The sequence below is a fragment of the Netta rufina genome, assembly GCF_964035555.1.
Source record: "Netta rufina genome assembly, chromosome: Z".
NCBI classification, from domain to species: domain Eukaryota; kingdom Metazoa; phylum Chordata; class Aves; order Anseriformes; family Anatidae; genus Netta; species Netta rufina.
Window position 1 is genome coordinate 53,237,418 of NC_140126.1, and position 18,497 is coordinate 53,255,914.

The 18,497-nt window shown below is 38.4% G+C and overlaps 1 protein-coding gene across 1 annotated transcript in view; it reads right to left on the reverse strand.

Moving 5' to 3' along the window:
* The window catches only part of SLCO4C1 (solute carrier organic anion transporter family member 4C1), a gene marked incomplete at both ends in the record, with an annotated part of 31,366 nt that extends 13,300 nt beyond the window's left edge, over positions 1-18,066 (reverse strand). The window contains 6 exons of the mRNA XM_084304850.1: positions 268-383; positions 1,272-1,393; positions 2,042-2,138; positions 4,985-5,179; positions 12,254-12,517; positions 17,805-18,066. Of these exons, the coding sequence (XP_084160976.1) occupies positions 268-383; positions 1,272-1,393; positions 2,042-2,138; positions 4,985-5,179; positions 12,254-12,517; positions 17,805-18,066 (1,056 nt within the window). The remainder of the gene's footprint in view (positions 1-267; positions 384-1,271; positions 1,394-2,041; positions 2,139-4,984; positions 5,180-12,253; positions 12,518-17,804) is intronic.
* Positions 18,067-18,497: the final 431 nt, after the last annotated feature.

Sequence of the window (18,497 nt, forward strand, 5' to 3'; positions counted from 1 at the left end):
GCAAAACACTCAGGAAATTTCATTGTCATACCCCGTAAACTAAATGCCACTTTAAAGCAGATACTTTCATGAACTTCACTAATATGCTTTTCAAGCTTTAACAATCTCATGCATCAACAAAATGAAGTAATATGTAGTTCTCAGCAGCACTGGAGACTTCGCTGTTGCATGAAGAAGCAGTTGCCTTTATAAAGACTTACATAAAGTCTGAAAAAGAGTCTCATTCTCCAAACACTATCAGTTTTAGTAAATTCCAGATTTTCTTACCAAAAGAGCAACAGGAAAGTCTTTAAAATTCTTTCCAATATTCTTGGTTTCAACAAGTGCCTCACTTCCATCATTGTGGGTTTCAGAGATTTTTTCAGCCTGTATTTTTGCTGTTCCTACAAAAGTGCATATTTATTGACAAAGAAATTCTAAATAACAATGTTCATAGGCTTAAAATCAGAAAAAAACATTACAATATTACAAAATTTCCATGGGAAAGACAGCTTGGACACCTCAAGACTTCTGGAATATTGTATTGGTACTGATCTATAAAAAGATCAATGCATTATTGCTGTGGGGAAAAAAAAGAATGGCTGTAGGAATCGTACTTCCATTTGAGAGCCTTAGCTGTATTAAGAGATTATCAGGGTATCCGAAGAGTTTCAGACTGCCCTGAAGGCCGTTCAATATTTTATCCTCACATTCCCACTAGTTCCCTGTTTCACTGTTCCTTATCCTCCATCATTTCTCCTTCCACATAATGAGTAGTAAGTAAGTTGCTTTAGATGGATGCTTTTCCAAGAGACTCTGCCTGAACAGGAAATGTATTGAAAGTATTATTTTTAAACAGACTGCTCTGGGATATTTTGATTCATGTTTATTAATAATTCTACCCATAGCCATAACACAATAGCCAAGACTACAATGCAAGAGTTAAGTCTATAGGTGTTACCTGTGGTTCTTGGTGCTAACTCCATAGCTTTAAACACAGTCCTGGAAGTCTAGCTGCAAGCATCTTTCAAACTTTGACCATCAGTTTCCACACTCTACCTGTTTCCAGTCCTACTGTACATATTCCCCCTGCCCCATCAGTACTTTTCAGAGCCTCCCTCTAGCCAATTCCTCTCATTTTAAAAGGCCACATATTGGAAACTATATATATATATTATATATATATATATATATACATATAAAATCAGGTTTTAGCCAAAATATATAAAGAAAAGAATCAAAGAGGAATAAAAACAAAACTCAAAATGACACCAAATAAGCACATTATTTACCTGGCAAGTATTTCGGAAAGCATGAAAATGGTATTATCAGAAACCAAATTGCAAAAAAGCATGCAAGGAATGCTATCCACCATGCCCCAAGCCAGCGTGGGTCATCTTGGTCTATCTGTGTACTGGAAAAATAATTTGCAAAGAGCAGGCTTACAATTTGTGAACTCATGCCAGTAATTTCAAATGTCAGCGAGCTGGAATTATTTTTTTAATAGACATGACAAAAGTCTTTGAATGCTGTAATTTTCTTTTCTTCTAAATGTATTCAATTTCTTATTTGTTGAAAGAGTAGTAAGCATATTAATCAGCTCTGTTTTAACATTGCATTCTACCAAATACAGCTTTACAATTAATTGTTCAAACTCATTCTGATTTGAAGACCACTATTTGGTCTTGTTTTTAAGATCCTGTAGCATATTAAAGCATTGACAAAGGCTTTTAAGAGACAATCTTGACAATCACTAAGTTGTATGAGGGCCAATACAGAAAATACAGGATATGAAAGTATAAGTAATGCTTATTACTCATATAGTCCAGACGGTTTTACAATGCAAAGTGTTACTTCCTGAATAGGAGACTATTTGTCAACTGATATATTTTCTAGAAAACTATCCCCCCCGTATAGAAATAGCGGCACTCTCTCTTACATCAAGTTCATGAAAATGCAGCATCTTCCAAACAAAATCATTTCTCCTCATGTGAAGAAAATTCTTAAAATCTTCAACTAATTAGCAAATGAAAAAAAAAAAAAAGAAAAAAAGAATTCTCACCTTTCTGGGATCTGGATATCAATGTAAACATTAAGTAGTTGTCCTCCTAAGACATAGCCAATAGCAGGCCCCAGCAGTGACATGGCATAGCCAATTCCTAGAAGAGAAAAAAAACATTTACCATACATATTTAAAGCCTTCTTTTAAAGAAATCCCTAGATCTTACTGATCTTATTAATGTTTATAAATTCCTTAAGTGTAGGAGGCAGAGATCTTGCCAACCTCTTCTCAGTGGTTTGTGGAGACAGGACAAGGGGTAACGGCTACAAGATAGAGCACAGGAAGTTCTGCACCAACATGTGAAAGAACTTTCTCCACAGTGAGGGTGACAAAGCTGGACAGGCTGCCCAGGGAGGTTGTGGAATCTCCTTCTCTGGAAATATTCAAGGCCTATCTGGACACCTACCTGGAAAACCTGCTCTAGGGCTTCTGCTTTGGCAGGGGGTTTGGGCCTAATGTTATCTTGAGGTCCCTTCCAACCCCTACAATTCTGTGATTCTATGAATTCTGTGAAATCAACTTCAGACCAAATGCTTTCTAGAAATCAGCTTGTTCTTTCAGTGTCATTACTTAGGGTATAGTGTGCAGAAGACCGTTTGTACCTGTACATCAACATGAAAATTAGCAGCTCTCATTAAAAGCTGCAACTCTGAGATGCAGCATAGACACTTCACTGACATATTTGCACATTATTAGATTGCCTTTTGTAGATTAAATCATAGGCACGAAATATGGAAAACCTTTCTGAACTAAAACTGTTACAAGCATCAGTTGTCAGTAGTACATGCATGCAATCTTTAAGAGTCTACATATTTAGGTGTAGTTTGAGTGTTAAGAGTTTTTTTTGTTGGTGTTTGTTTTTTTTTGTTTTTTTTTTTTTTTTAAGATCTGCCAAGATGAGAACAACACTGTTGACAGAAGTAATATCTGCCACTTGAGTTTGCAGAGGACTCAATCATGTGCACTTCAATTTACTGATGTGAGCCTAAAAATATAAAATCAGAGCTCTTAACTGCTTTTAGAGAAGAAAAAAGTTGCAGCTGTAAGTACTTGCTACTGAAGAACACTCTTAGGCCTATACATTTTTCTGTTTTAGTACATGATTTTCTTTATGTCACAATAGTCTCTTTGGCTCAGATCTGTAGCATGTTAGTACTGATGGCAGGACTGTCTGCAGATAGATGCTTGCAAGTAGCAGTCAGCTAGAGCTATCTAAATAAATGGTAAGACTTTATTGCCTATATTTTATGCACTTCCCCAGGTTGAAGAACCTAGATTTTCCAGTTTTTTCCATAGTGCTAGTTTTAGGAATATTTAGCACTACTGCAGTCTATTTAGACAGCAGAAAGTAATAGCAGGTAAGGGTAGAAGAACACACTTGCACACCAGTAAGTCAGAATAAATATGGAGTTGATGTATCCCATTTTCTGTATTTTCAAAATAACGACATATTCACAGGACCACTCTGAATTTAAGTTCACATTCATCCTGCAGAATATCAGACTTCGATTAAAAGGCATTTATTTCCTCTTACAGACCATTCAGTTTAAATTATCATTTGAAACCACATAACTGTTCACCAGTTCTACATGTAAATGTCTCAGTTAAGCAAGCAGAAAACAGTCTTCATGAAGACAACCATTTTCAGAAGGCAATGAAAATAACAGTTCATGAATTGCAAAGTTTTAGTCAAAGATGCTATCAGCTATTTACAGTTACTAACAGAAACTTTTAGGGTTTTTTGTTTTGGCTTTTTGTGATGCAAGAAGGTTTGTGTAAGACAGCAACACAATATACTTTAAATCCTTGGTACATTGCATTAGAGTTAAAAAAGAATTACAGTCAAAGCATAGCTTTCCGTCCACTCCTCATCTATTTTTGATGCATCATCCAGAGTACACTGTTGTCCTAAATTCAGCATTTGTCCAAAGATTGTACAAGAATCAAATTATTGTATTACCTATTATGTTTTATTTCTCTATACTTAGCAAAGTCTTGACTTTTCAGGTCATTTCTTGATCCCCTAATCATTTAGACAGTTTTATTTTCTGTTTCATTTATTTCAAATATTTCAAGCTGAAAATTTCAATTTTGCCTCCTTAGATATCGATTTAGAGTCTGGAAAACAACCCAGACATCTAAGATGTTTTAAATTCCTCCTGGGAGTTTTCAGTACAGCTGATATACTTCTACCAGTTTATAAGTGAAATGGCGAAATTACTGACCATCTTCATATCCATTGAAAACACCCTAAAAATTCAACCAATTAGGCAGGGAAAATGCATATAACACAGAATGCTGATTGGAAGCATTAAAAACTATAAGTAATTAGTATTCCTTCATTTTCTAACAGCCCCACAGTAAGACATAAATCCATTTTCCATGTTTCTAGGCAATCCTTTAACTTTCCCTTGTACTTTCAGGTAGAGAAGCATACTTCCATTATTCCCTCCTTAAATGCCAATTTTTTTGTGACTAGAGGGCTGCATTGATCTCATGATGTACAGGAGTGTCCCTACAGACAGGGATGCCCATTGTTAGAAGACAACCAAATGAAGCATAAAGGAAGGTATGGCTATTGGGCTGATAAACAGTAGCTTTCATTACCTACAAGAACAGAATGCAAGTTTTACTCAAAATTCTTGTTGTTTGTAGCCAGGCTGTATTAACCACTTTGATTAATCACTTTCAGTTGCTGATAGGAAACATCAGGAGAGGTGCACAAAGTGACCTTATGGTATCTATGGTAACTATTGGTATCTAAAGTAACTACTGAAGAAATTTCACACTTACTAAATACTATCAGTTACGTATTACAGAACTATTTTATGCATATAAGCAAAAATTGAAAAAAGATTTGAGGAGTATATAGAAGAATTTGTAAGATAGTGTAGTCTATGATCTACACAGACAGCGTGTTATAAACAGCTTTTTAAAACTTACCTATATAAAGAGAAGACTTGTGCTTTGGGACACTATCATCAATAAAAGCTGTCCCCAAAGTATACAGTGGCGTTCCTCCAACTCCCAGCAGCAGCTGTCCCAGTATAAAGACATAAAGGTAGTTCGAAAGTGAAGACTTTGTGTTGGCACTGCAGGTGAAGTTTGTAGAGCTTGTTCCTGAAATTTGGCATGTATCTGAATGACAGAAACACAAAACCTTTAAAATTGTTACCCAACTGAAGATAGATATGTATGTGTTCTACATGTACATATCTACTAAATATTAACTAAAATATTCTGCACTATTAATGCTAGGCTCCCATTTTAGTTTTCACCCCTGCTAAAGAGTCCTATATGACACCACCAAAGACTTCTATGACATAGTGCCCTCTGGAAGAAATACAATTATGGCTTGGTTTTTGTTTCTATTCCTTGAAGAAAATATGGATGAAATAGCCTATTAAAATACTTCAGCTTTTTCAAACTATTATTGACCTTATGTATGCAAAAAATACCAAATGGTTATTCAAGAGTTACTTCATGAACATTCTTTGGAAACAGACATTTTTTTGTTCTTGTACTTCATAAAGGTTCTACGGAGCACTAACAGCAACCTCCATTTTGAAGTGACAGAGGAAATAGTGGCCTGAAAAACAGGAGGAAAGTTGGACTGTTGGAGAGGAAAAACAGCAGTGAGAATCATAAGTGAAAGTCTTCCCTTCTCATACCCTGTTTTTGAAAAAGGACTTCCCTGGAAAAAGCACACCCCACACAAACCACCACGCCTCTGTCTCTATATGCACATATACAGACAAAAGAGGGAATCAAAAGGCAGAACAGCCTAAGGTTGCATCCACTCCTGTAATGTTTGACTTTATGAGGAGAGAATCAAAAAAGGAAGAAATGAAGTCAGGGGGTATGTTTTCTCTTTCCCCCCTCCTTGCTATCACTGCACTTTTAGTAGCACATTTCTTTCCAAGCTGCTCTGAAGAACAGTGTACAACCCTGAGGAAGAAAGATAATATACCTGTCAGTTCAGTGAAACTGAAACAAGCCATCCTGAGGAACAAAAACTATCTCCAGATCAAGTAATTAGACCAATCAATGCTTTGGGTTCACAAAACAAAGATCAAGAAAAAGCTTGCCATGCAGTTTGCTTAACTAGAAGGCTACATGGGTGTTGTCATAAATGCATCCCTGGGGTTTATCATAACTTTCTCCAGAAAGAACAGCATCATAGTTTGATAAAACAAGAGGAAATGGCCTTAAATTGCACCACAGGAAGTTTAGGGTGGTATTAGAAAAAAAATTTATTCACTAAAAGGGTTGTGAAGTATTGGAACAGACCGCCCAAGGAAGCAGTTGAGTCACCATCCTTGGAGGTCTTCCAAAAGCATGTAGAAGTAGAGCTTAGTTACATGATTTAATGCTGGGCTTGGCCATGCTAGGTTAAACATTGAACTAGATCATAGAAGTCTTTTCTGACCTGAATGATTCTATAATAGTGATAGCAGAGTCATGTACCACACAATCAGTAAATCAGGGCTACTGTACAAAAAGTGGCCAACATAGAGTCATGGAATACCTCACTTCAAGAGGAGTCAATATTTTCCTTCCTTCTATTTAGGAAGGATCTTCATTTTAATGTTGAAGTCATATAAGGAACATTATGAAGTTTATGAAGTAATGTTCTCAAAACTTTAATTCTGGAGTAGATTTTCCATTTAGTGTCAATTCAGTTAACAAATTTTCTACAGAAAACAGCAATGCTGAAATCTTAAATCAAGTTCACTTTGTACTATTATTATGCACAGCATCTAAAATTAATTATCACAAGACACCACGTTCCACAATAGTTTGTTAACCATGTTCATGTGCAGCATATATAACCACAAACGTGTTCTATACATTTTAACCTTAAATGCCCATTAGGTCAGTCTAAAACAGCGCCTAACTACTTATTTAGCATCTTGTTATATATATATATGTATATATATATAAGCATCTTATTAATATACATATCTGAAAACAAGCAACTGTGCAAGGAAATGGCATGAATTTTATTAGGTGAAAAGAAAGATACAGCCCAGTTTGAGATCTAGGGACAGCCACATGAAATAAGCAGATTACACTCACTAATGGCAATCCAACTCTGACATTGGTTCAAGAATCACTATCTGCACACCCTGTGGATTTGTTCACATAAATCTAAAAGCCTGTGCCACTGTGCTGCTAACTGAGTATTGCTTCTCTTCAGCTCTTCAGTTTACATGCCATAGGATAACTTATCTTGTTGTCACAATAACTATCACACTAGTTTGTTTTCAGAACCATGCTATCCAGACTTTAACTACAAAATTAACAGAACCATCAATATATACTTTAATACAGTTATAATCCTTTATTTCCATCACTTAAAAAATATCAATAAATAAGTCTGATAATTCAGCAAGTATATATACGCATTTGCTGGGGATCATAGGGATCATGGACTCCATATTCCATTGCAAGAAACATTTTAGAAGCAAAGAGGATTTACCACGGAAGTTATGAGACTTTGAACTAGTGTAAGTCAAAATGGCCAAATGACAAATTACTGTCCCTACTTCAGACATTTGTGTCATCCAACCTTGTCGTTTCTTTACTAATACAAAGTTTCAAACAGTTAAACAGATTGGCACAGGTTAAACCTAACCTTGATTAGTTCCACAAGCCTGTTTGCTGCAGTCATAAGAACTATAAACAAAAAAGGCACTGACTTTTACATGATCATAGAAGTCTAACCTGAGATAAGCCAGGCTGTGGGAAAAGTCTAGATTGGTGGCTGACCACTTATTTACTTTTTCTCTATAAACCTGTTCTCACTTCTAAAAGTCACTGGATTTAACTGGTATTTTGAAGGGCAGAGCTGCTTTAATGGCAACACAAATACAGTTAGTCATTATAAACGTATTTCCATTCTTTCCTCTGACATAACTACCTGAATCCAAGCTATGTAAAGGCCGAAGTATTCCCAAAGACCTAATTCAACATAATAGCCAAGGAGGCAGAACCAATTGTGAGATGTTTTAGCAATTACGTTAATTAGAAACAAGACAGGTCAAGACTAGCTTTACTCACACCTTAAAAAGCAGCAAGTAGATGTGTTCATTTTCATTTGGTTTTGTATGTGTTCTTACTTTTGAATATTAAAAAAAAAAAAAAAAAAAAAAAACAAGATGTGAAGAATAAGAAAAAACAGCTTAGTTTCTGTTCCTTCTTAGAAGTTTGTCTCTCCTGTAGGTTTTGAAAGGGAAGGTCTTTCTGAAAGCATCAATAAATATTCTAAATAAAGACTATATTCTTAGCTTCTACAGACAGATGTTCTGTAATATCGTAAATGCTATAGAGAAACATACCAAGTAAAGAACAGCAGTGCTACCCATTATCTGACTAATCTCAGTCTTAGAGCAAAGCTAACAAAGCTAACAGAAACAGGCATGCCAACAGTGCAAGAGTAAACAGTCAAATTAGAAGCTGGCATCACAATGTCATCACCCCTCCTCATTTTAAAGATGTTCTCATCTATCACCAATAGTACCCAAATGCCACAGCCTGCTTTAGCCTTTAATTTGTCCTCAACATATTCTAAGAAAGTGGGTCAAGAACTGCCCTTCTGAGAAGATGCATTAATTCTCAGACCCTAGTAGACTAATTCAGAGTTTCCAGCAAAACAGGGAACTGAAGAAAGGTGCCCAAGTCATTCTAACTCATCACCTCATTAAATCACACCATATGCATTTCCACTCAAAAGGCTAACATCTGTTGTTATCCCAAACTGATATTTTCCTGAAGACACATTACTGAAGGGATTCATAGAATAATTCAGATTGCTAGAGATATCTGGAGGTCATTTAGTCACTGACCAAGTTGCTCAGAACTCCACAAGGTCTTGAAAAGCCCCAAAGACAAAGACCATGCAGTCTCTTTGGGTAACCTGTTCCAATGCTTGATGGTCCTCACAATGAAGTTATCCTCCTTCTGTGAAGTGAATACCTATGTTTCACATTTGCTGCAAAAGCCATCTCACACAAAGTCAATTGTTTCAACTGAGATGGAAGTTTAAAAGTCTGTTGATTATAACATCATTCCTACTGTGGTATTTACAGTACTCTGTACTGTCTCAAAGAATAGTTTCATTACAGAAAAAATCACTAGATGGAGCTCCTAACTCCGAATACGAGAACCAGCTCAGAACCTGAAGACCCTATGTAACGTTAATAAATCATAACAAACAGATGACTACATCTAGATTACACTTTTTAATCTGAAGAATTTTTGGAGATCAGACAAGATATAAGTGTTTGCTATCGCTACTTTTTTCCCATAAACAGGTAGTCCACTGGTCAGCTACTCATTCAATAAGAATGAAATTAAGCTATTCCTATAGAGTGATATAAGCATGTCCAATGCAGTAGTTTTATCATGTAGGGATATCATTTATCAGGGTATCGTGTGCACATACTCAGAATAAAAGCACACAAGCATTGCATGCTAAAATAACTTCCAGTTGTCCGCAAGCCTTATAATGGAGACTAGACATAGTTTAATAGTTTAAGTTCCATGTTAGATTTATTTATTCACCTGACAATCATATTAAATGTTGCACTGAACTATATTTCATAATTATACTTTAGGTGAAACTCACTAATTACATACAACTGATGAACAGAAATGATCAAGTAACCAACTAGTTAACTGTTCAACAATAGATGAGGTGGTACATTTTCATACAAAGCACCAAGAAACAAATAGACTGCAAAATTAGGATGTTACACTTCCAAATGGAGTTCACTCCCAATAAATTAAGTCTATAATAAAACAGCCATCCAAAAATAATAAGCAACAAGGAAGGCTGTGGGGTGGTGTTTGTGTTTGTTTTTTTTTTGTTTTTTTTTTTTTTTGTTGTTTTTTTTTTTGGGGGGGGGGGTGTGCTATTAAATTCTACAACTAAGTGCATAGCCTTTTCATATAGACATTTCATCAACATCAGAATTAGCTAAATCAGACATATAATAAAATCATGTACTGTGGTTAATTTCACTGTTAAAGGATGCTGCTGAATGGCACCTGTAGACTTATATTCAGTCTTCCATAGTCCACACATGCCCTGGACTTTGTAGTCATTTATCTTTGATAGCATTTGGTTTTAGTCAGCTTAGGACCTTAAATCTGCTCACTTCAGCAGTCACACCTTGGGCATCTGTATTACAACAGTCAAAGAAACAGCATGATGTTGATCAGCTTAAAGGGACATGAAAAAAAAGCACATGCTCCATTTGAAATTTTCTAGCTTTTAGATTTCAAGAAGTTAATATAGAACTTAAGGTATAGAATTCCTACAGCATCTTTAAAGGCAAATGAAATGGCAGACGTATTGATAAAACAGGAACAGACTGAGATTCCAAACAGAATTGGTACAAGGGGGAAGAGATTAGTTGCAATACTTTGCTGACTCCCTTCAAAACACCTGCTCAGTCAATATTTCATTTCAATAAAAAACAAAGCTAAAAACATGTCAGAACATTATTTAAATTAAGTTCAGCTTCTCTTACATACTAGTGGAGTAGGGAGGGTAATACTAAAACTGACATTGGGAAAAAGTTCTGTAGCATAGCCAGAAGCAACTAAGCTGTTGCTGTTCTACTATGGGTTTATATATAATCTCTTGTTTGTAGCCTCCAAACATTGAAAAATCTTGTTTTGATTTTCCTCCAATTTGCCCTTACTCCATTAAAACTTGAACTAACTTCTGACATCTATCTGTTGGATGGCAAACAACAGTTCACCTATAACCAAAGTTGTTTAATTAATGGTCAATATCTGGATAGCGCATGGAAGTGCAAGGCAAGATGTGATGAACACAAAAAAATGACCTGAGAATCAACAACTGGAATACTAAGAACCTTCCGTAAGATTGCTCAATAGCTACTGTTTTTTGTTGGTTTTTTTTAACTAGCACTCTAATACGCTTAGTTATTATAGACACATCTGGTTAAGCACTACAATAACAATTAAAACAATCAAAGATTAAGTCAACCTACTTTAAGGATATCTGGATGTTTCTTTATTAACTACAGGTGAGCCACTACATAGAGATACAAGTATATGGCATTAAATTTACAGGACTCAAAGTCATTTTATGAGGAAAGCTACCTAAGATCTCAGAGCAGACTACCACCATTTCAGTACCGTTTTGTTCTGTGCAGTTCAGTTTTGAGTGTTTCCTCTATATTTCAAACAAACCCACAAGTTTACATCATCATTTTAGATAAACCTAGTGAAACTTCTTAATGAATTATTCAGGATGATTTTACAGTAGACAATGGTTCAAAGCACAACAAAATTGCAATATGCAGTAGCCTTTTGACAGGAAGACAGTAAGCCTGACAGCTTTTGTTTAAGATTTATTCTACTTCTCTAACCTATCTTCATACTGGGTCTGGCTGGGATAGCGTTAACAGCTATGTTATGTTATGCAGCAGCCCATGTAGTGCTGTGCTGTGCACCTACAGCTAGAACAGCATTGGTATCACACCAGTGCGTAGTCTATTGCTGAGCAGTGCTGGCACTGCACCAAGACTGTCCAACACGCAGAAGACAGTAGGATGGCAAGAGGTGCGGAATGGCAACAGGGCAGCTGAGAAACCAACCAAGGGGATATTCCATGCCTTATGCAGTCACACTCAGCAATAAAAGGCATGGAAGGGAAAGGAGAGTGGTGCTCTCATTATGAAGACATCTGTCCTCCTAAACAACCACTATGTGTATTGAGGCCCTGCTTCCCAGGACACAGACAAACATTTCTCCTTGATGGGAAGTACAGAATAATTTTCTCTGTGCTTCTACAAGGCCTTTGTTTGGAGTTCAGCTGCCCAGCAAGGTAAAAATCACCACATACTTGTATTCTTATTCACAAAGAAAAAGTCAAATCATTTTTAATCAAGTTAGGTTTTCATTGCATTCATCAGTCCAAATAAAAAAGCGTTTTACTCTACCATTGCATGTAAGTACAGATCTGACTCAGACATCTTCTGAAAAAGCAAGTCCAGTGTAGAGACAGCTCTTGAACTCATGGATTTCACTTTCACTTCCATTGTTAGAGACAATGTTACCCCACTTTTAGGGCTTCAACAAAGATTAACTAAGGGTTACCGAATTAAAAGTTGCACTAGCTCACTATGGAGATTTCAGAAAAAAAAATAAACCAAAACATAAGAATAAGCTTACCTTCACGCTTAGCTCCAAATTGGTATTTTCCACTACTGAAATGTGGTAAGGAAAATATAAGTGAGCCCAATCCTAGCATAAATGCTGAGAAAGCCAGCCATCGTGGTTTGTGCCCTCTTTCTCCAAAGAAAGATACGAAAAGTGACAATATACAAAAAGCAATGTCATAGCTTGCAGAGATTAAGCCAGTGAGAGAACTGTTCAACTCATAACGCTTCTCAATTGTTGAAATACTAATGTTAATCAGGCCATTTACCACAATACCTGCAAGAGAACAAAAAAAACATACTTAGTCAAAAGTACTTAATTTGATGGGGTTGCAACAGTAAACTTACTATTGTGTAACAGAAGGGTTACAATGAATATACTTGCAAAGCCACGCTTTAAGGTATTTATTAACATTAAAATCTGAGCATATAGTGGATTAACACATTGCCAATTTAAACCAGCCAATCTGCACAGGAACTACTCCATTTTATTCTCTCCTGTGGGCATTAAAGATTTAACACTCAAGTATTCATCCAGCAAACTATCATGCCCCAAGCTCTGCTAATGTATTCCATTCAGATTCCAGATTCAGTTTGAAGCACAAACTTCAAAGTGACTATATTACGTTTTCAGAAGATACTGTACAAATTAAAATTAATTAGTCAAGGTAGTGACCTGCATTAGACTACAAACTAAGACTGAATCAAGTTATTTAACAATACATAGCCTTCAAATAATTGTATCAAACATATTTCCTCCCTATGATCACAAAGAAAAGATATAAGAAGGCTTTTGAACATGCATCTTCCACTACAATATTAAAAAAGTATAAAGCTATTTGAAAACACTGCAACTCCTTCAGGGCAACTGAGGTGATTTACTTTAACTGACAAAAATGTTTGCCCTCTGAATCTTTATTTTCTCTGAAGCTGAAGTATCAGACGACCTGGAAAAAATAGGCCTTGCAAGAACTGCCCTACTTAGGCAGAGGCAAAAAGCAAACTCCAAAAAACAACTGATCCAAAAGCAGAAGTTAAGCCAGTTGCAGTTTCCAGTGAATGCTTATGCACACCGTGCATTTTTACAAAAGATTTGGCTGCAGGTACTAATTTCTATCTGCCTCATGTTCTGTTTGCATTTGGGACAATGCAAAGTAGCTAAAGTTTATTTTTAACAGTCCCGAAAATATGATTCTGTTACAAATGAGATGAATATCTGTACTTTATAACATTGCTAAATAACTCCCTGATAGTCTAAATAAATTGTGCCTGTAATAAAATGTATACATTGGGAAAGTTAGGAGGTCTTGAAGTCACAGCTGCAAATAAGATTCAGAGTTCTGAAACCTCAGAGATGAGTGTTTAGCATCTCTTCAGACACAGGCCCTATAGTTATCCCTCTTATTCCTAAAAATTCGAACAAGATTCTCTACTATTGTTCCAAGAACAGCACAGGAAGACGGCTGGCTGGGGACGGCAATAGATTTAAGTTAGCTTTCAACAAGCATTGCACTGTCCAGAACTGCAACTACACAAAGCTGAATTTCAGAGCTGTCTAGAGTCCCCTACTTATTAAAAAAATTACTCTAGAACTGTGATCAACCAGCTGTTTTCCTATCACTGGAATCTTCCCCACAACTAAGCACTTCAGCTTTCTGTACCAAGAGCCACCTCCTTACAATCTTAATTTTCTGATACACCACTGTGGCCTTTTTATTAAGATAGTTTCACCTGTCAGTCTGGCCACCACACTTAAATTCATATAGGATTAACAGAAGTATTCAAGTGTGTCTCCATGCAATTATTTATTCCTTTGGAAACTTTCTTCTAAAGGAGCAGTGACCAAAGAACAATGCTAGCATGAAGGAATGAACAAACAAATTTTCCTATTTGAAAAGCACATTGAACATTTGCTAAAGCTTTAAAACATTCATGTGAAGTAAGTGACCTACTCAACGAGTTGATTACCAAATTAGAAGGCATTGTCTTTTGCTTGTTGTTTAGCTGTCTCCTTTGAATTTATAACCTAAAAGCTATAAAAAACCTTGCAATGCAACCTTGCAATGCAATCCAATTTTATTGGATAATTAGATTTCAACTGTAAAAATGCAGATGTGATAAATGGCAGCACAACTTCTCTGATGCCATCATCTAGTGGATAACCACTAAAGTCTCCTCAGGAAAAACATAACCTGTTTGATCTCAACACTTAAATAGTAGTATAGAGATTATGTTTTAACTGTCGACATCCAAAACATTACTGTCCTACCACATGCTTAAGTACACCATGCACTGATCCATAAAACACCGATTAATCATAAACCAAGTTCTTTTGCTCTAACAAAAAAAAAAAAGACCATATTTTATTCATCCATTTACCAAGGAGTACTCTACAGTTATTGTAACAGATTTAAAGCAGTAGTTTGCAGACACTCCATTAAAATAAGTGTCCTTCCAGTAACAAATCTAATCAGGATATAAAACATTAGTGTTACCTAGAATTTTCAGCTAGATTAGACTGGGCCAATCTCAAAGACTAGTTCTGTTGCTTTGTTTAACAGAAGTATTACTGACATCTAAAATAAATAGACTTTCTTGTGTTCAAAGTAGTGAGATAACTTTTACCTTGTGTGCTACTGTAACTATGAACTGCAGCATATCCAGTTACTGTATTGCAAGACGCAATCATACATTTATGCAATTCAAGTGCCATACAGAAATCAGGTATTAGTCATGTAACTGTGTTCTACGCAAATAAGTATTTTCTGTTCTGGAAATACAGGTTTCACCTGTACTTGAAACAAAAACAGACAAAAACAGAGTTAAGTTTCACCTGGAATCTACTAATTAGCTGAAATAGAGGAAATCAGCTGCTACTGATAACAACCACCTCTCTTCTAGGCCAGCTAGAAAGTAACCTGAGAAGCACATGACCTCAGTTACACACACACACTTCCTCATACACTGCAGATAACTACCTACCGTCTTCACTCAGTCTGTAAAGGGTCAACTGCAAAGACTTCTACACATCAGGAACATGTTAATGATTACTTCATTATTGTTCAGCACAGTAGGATAAAGTTTTCCTAGAGGTACGTTGTCAATACAAAATGTTTACATTTTATCTTCCTCAGTGATTATTGCTGCAATTTGGAGAGTAAATCAAATACTTAGAAACAAACCCAGAGTACAGCAGCAGTTTAGATGAAAACATGCACCACACAACTAGGATTTGGAAGTTACCTAAACCCTGGAACTGCAACACCTGAATATTTTTGCAGCATCACATACAGCACTGAATCTTGTCTGTAAACTGTTCTTGTTTTTTCTGCTTTTCAAAAAAGGGTGGCAGTTCTAGTCTTCACTGCCCAGTTTCCTCCCACAGGCTAGCCAAAGCAAAAGGTACTTGTTCAGAAAGTCCAGATAACAAATCTTTAAGTATGCCACAAAGTATACGGTAGCCAGGCCTACATCAGCTTTCAAAGAAACATCAGATGTTTCCATACACTAAGGCCCAAAATCTGAACTAGATTATAGATATCCCTCTGAGGTCTAGCATACATCTATGCATCTATGCTTATGGTAACAAGACCAAAGTCAGCATCTTAAGGAACACACATAGCATCTTAAGGGGACAGATATTCTGGAGATTTAAAAATTTTTTGCTGTTGAAAACCTACCCTTTTATTAAAAGGTAAAATTCAAGTGATATTATTCAGCCAAACAAGCACTCAACACAACCTAGATTTTAAGAAACATTGCTATAATAAGTTGAAGTGCTGGAAGTAGTCAAGATGCAGTTTAGTACAATATATTCTGAAATGTTTCGATGTCAGTTTTCGGTCATGTTCAGTTTCCTATCTCTAATAAGTCTTCGGCAACTCAGTTGTCAAAGAAGTCTGTTATGTAAGAAATTCTTCTGTTGTGTATCCAGAGAAGGGCTACGAAGCTGGTGAAGGGCCTGGAGCACAAGTCCTATTAGGAGTAGCTGAGGGACCTGTGGTTGTTTAGTCTGGAGAAGAGGAGGCTCAATTGAGACCTTATTGCTCTCTACAACTACCTGAAAGGAAGGTGTGGGGAGCTGGGGGTCGGCCTTTTCTCACAAGTGATAGGACTAGAGGGAATGGCCTCAAGTTGCACCAGGGAAGGTTTAGGTTGGAAATGAGGAGACATTTCTTCTCAGAAAGAGCAGTCACTGAAATGAGTTGCCTAGGGAGGTGGTGGCGTCTCTGTCCCTGGGAGTGTTCAAGGAAAGGTTGGCCATGGTGCTTAAGAACATGGGTTAGTGGGTGACACTGGTGGTAAGGGGATGGTTGGACCAGGTGATCTTGGAGGTTTTCTCTAATCTTTATGATTCTAAAATTGATTCTGACTGATTCTTTTTACTGTTAGAGACAGTGTGAGCTAAGGCAAGAAAACTTAACAGTAATCATCTCCTGCTCATAACAGCTGCAGCATGGCTTCTCAAATGCAGAGAAAGAACAACAGATACTACCCAAAACTCTAGACACTTTCCTAACCTAAAAGATGTATGTTAAGAAAAACAAGATTGAAAACAGGTTAAAATCAAAAAGAATTTGTGAAGACATGCTCTGAGAGACACTTGTTCTTCTACAAAATTTTCCCATGCAATGTGAGCAGCAGTCATATTTTTCTCGGTGTAAGAAGAGCCCCCAGCTCAGCTCTCCCAAGACCATCCCAATGATCTCAGTTTGGTTCCAGGCAGGTGTACAGCCATCCACACCCTGGTTGCCTTCAGCACAAGCAACTTGCTCTCTTAGCACAGGACCTGTGCACACTCTCCCCCAGCCACATTCTTTATGTGCAACACAGATCAGCTTTAAAGCCTCAGACTTTTTCAGGTGACACAACTTTCTTTTCTAGCTAGTCCTATGAAGTGCTAAACTGAAGGCTCTCTAAAGTCCTAACAAATCTCATCACCAACTACAGAAAATAAGGGTGAGAATACCTGAAGCTGAACAACAGAAATTTAGAGCAAGCTGAACTTCGCATTCCCCTAAAGTTAAGCTGTTAGTTAAGCATTAGACAGATACGTGCACTGTGATCCACAGAACAAGATTAGACTTTTGAAAGCCATCTTAATCACCCAGGGTTCCACCCAACCATGCCAAGCTTTTTTTTTTTTTTTTTTAAATTAGCAGTCAGGTAACAAAATGCACAGCAGCTCTGTGTACGCTTATAGCTCATGCTTTGTTTTCTGGCTTTTATGTTTTGTTGTGAGTGATGGGGAAGCAGTACCGACAGGAGCACAACGCTGGTAGGGCCAAAGCCTCGGCGGTGTTCAGAGGCAGGCAGAAAAAGAAAATAAAAAGAAGAATAGAGTTGAGTACGGAGAGCAGCATTGTGCAAGCAACTTCCCTCTCCAGCCCTGGGGTACTTTCTTCCCCTGGCGCAGCCGCTACCGCCACAGCTCAGCAATGGCACCGGGCTCGGGCAGCTCCGTGCTGGAACCAGCACCTCTGTGCCCTACCCTGCGGCCCGGTGTCGGCTGGCCCGGGGACAGACACACCGCCACCTGCCCAGGGCTGCAAGCCCGCGGTTACCTTGGAAGATGGCCAGCAGGCTGTAGGCAGCCAGGTAGCCCTCGGGGTTGTTGCAGAGCTGCAGAGCCTTGGGGGTGCACCGGCCCCAGCCGCACGGACCCTCCTCGGCTGCCTCCGCCACGCCTCGGGACGGGGCTGGGAACGGGGCTGGGGCTGGTGCCGGGGCTTCAGCATCGGCACCAGCACGGCTCGCGTGTCGCTGGCCGCTGAGGTCGGGGCTGGGGGGCTCAAAGGCCGGGTTCTCGATGCCGTCTCCCTTCATGCCGGTACCGGCTGCGAACAACGCCGGGGCGCGACGCTCTCCCTAAATACCGGCGGGGAGGGAGGGAAGGAGGGCGGGGCGGCACCGGGCCCGGCTCGGGCCCCGCAGGAGACAGGGGCAGGGGCAGGTGGCGGCGGCTTCCCCCTCCTCCCGAGGCCGAGCCCGGCCCCGCCACGCCACGCCCTGGCCGGGGCAAGGACGGCGGCGGCTGCCCCCGAGGAGCGCCCCGGGGCCGGGAGGGCAGGGCCGGGCCGTTAGGGCTGCCGCGGCCGTTGCCAAACACCTCGGAGCGCTCCTCGGGACGGCTGCGGAGAAGGGGGAGCCCAGCCCCGCCGCGGTGCTTTCCCGCTTTAGGCAAGCGAGCTGGCACGCTTCCCTCGGTGTGGAAACCCACTCACAATCCACCCCCCACCCCCCCAAAAAAAAAAAAA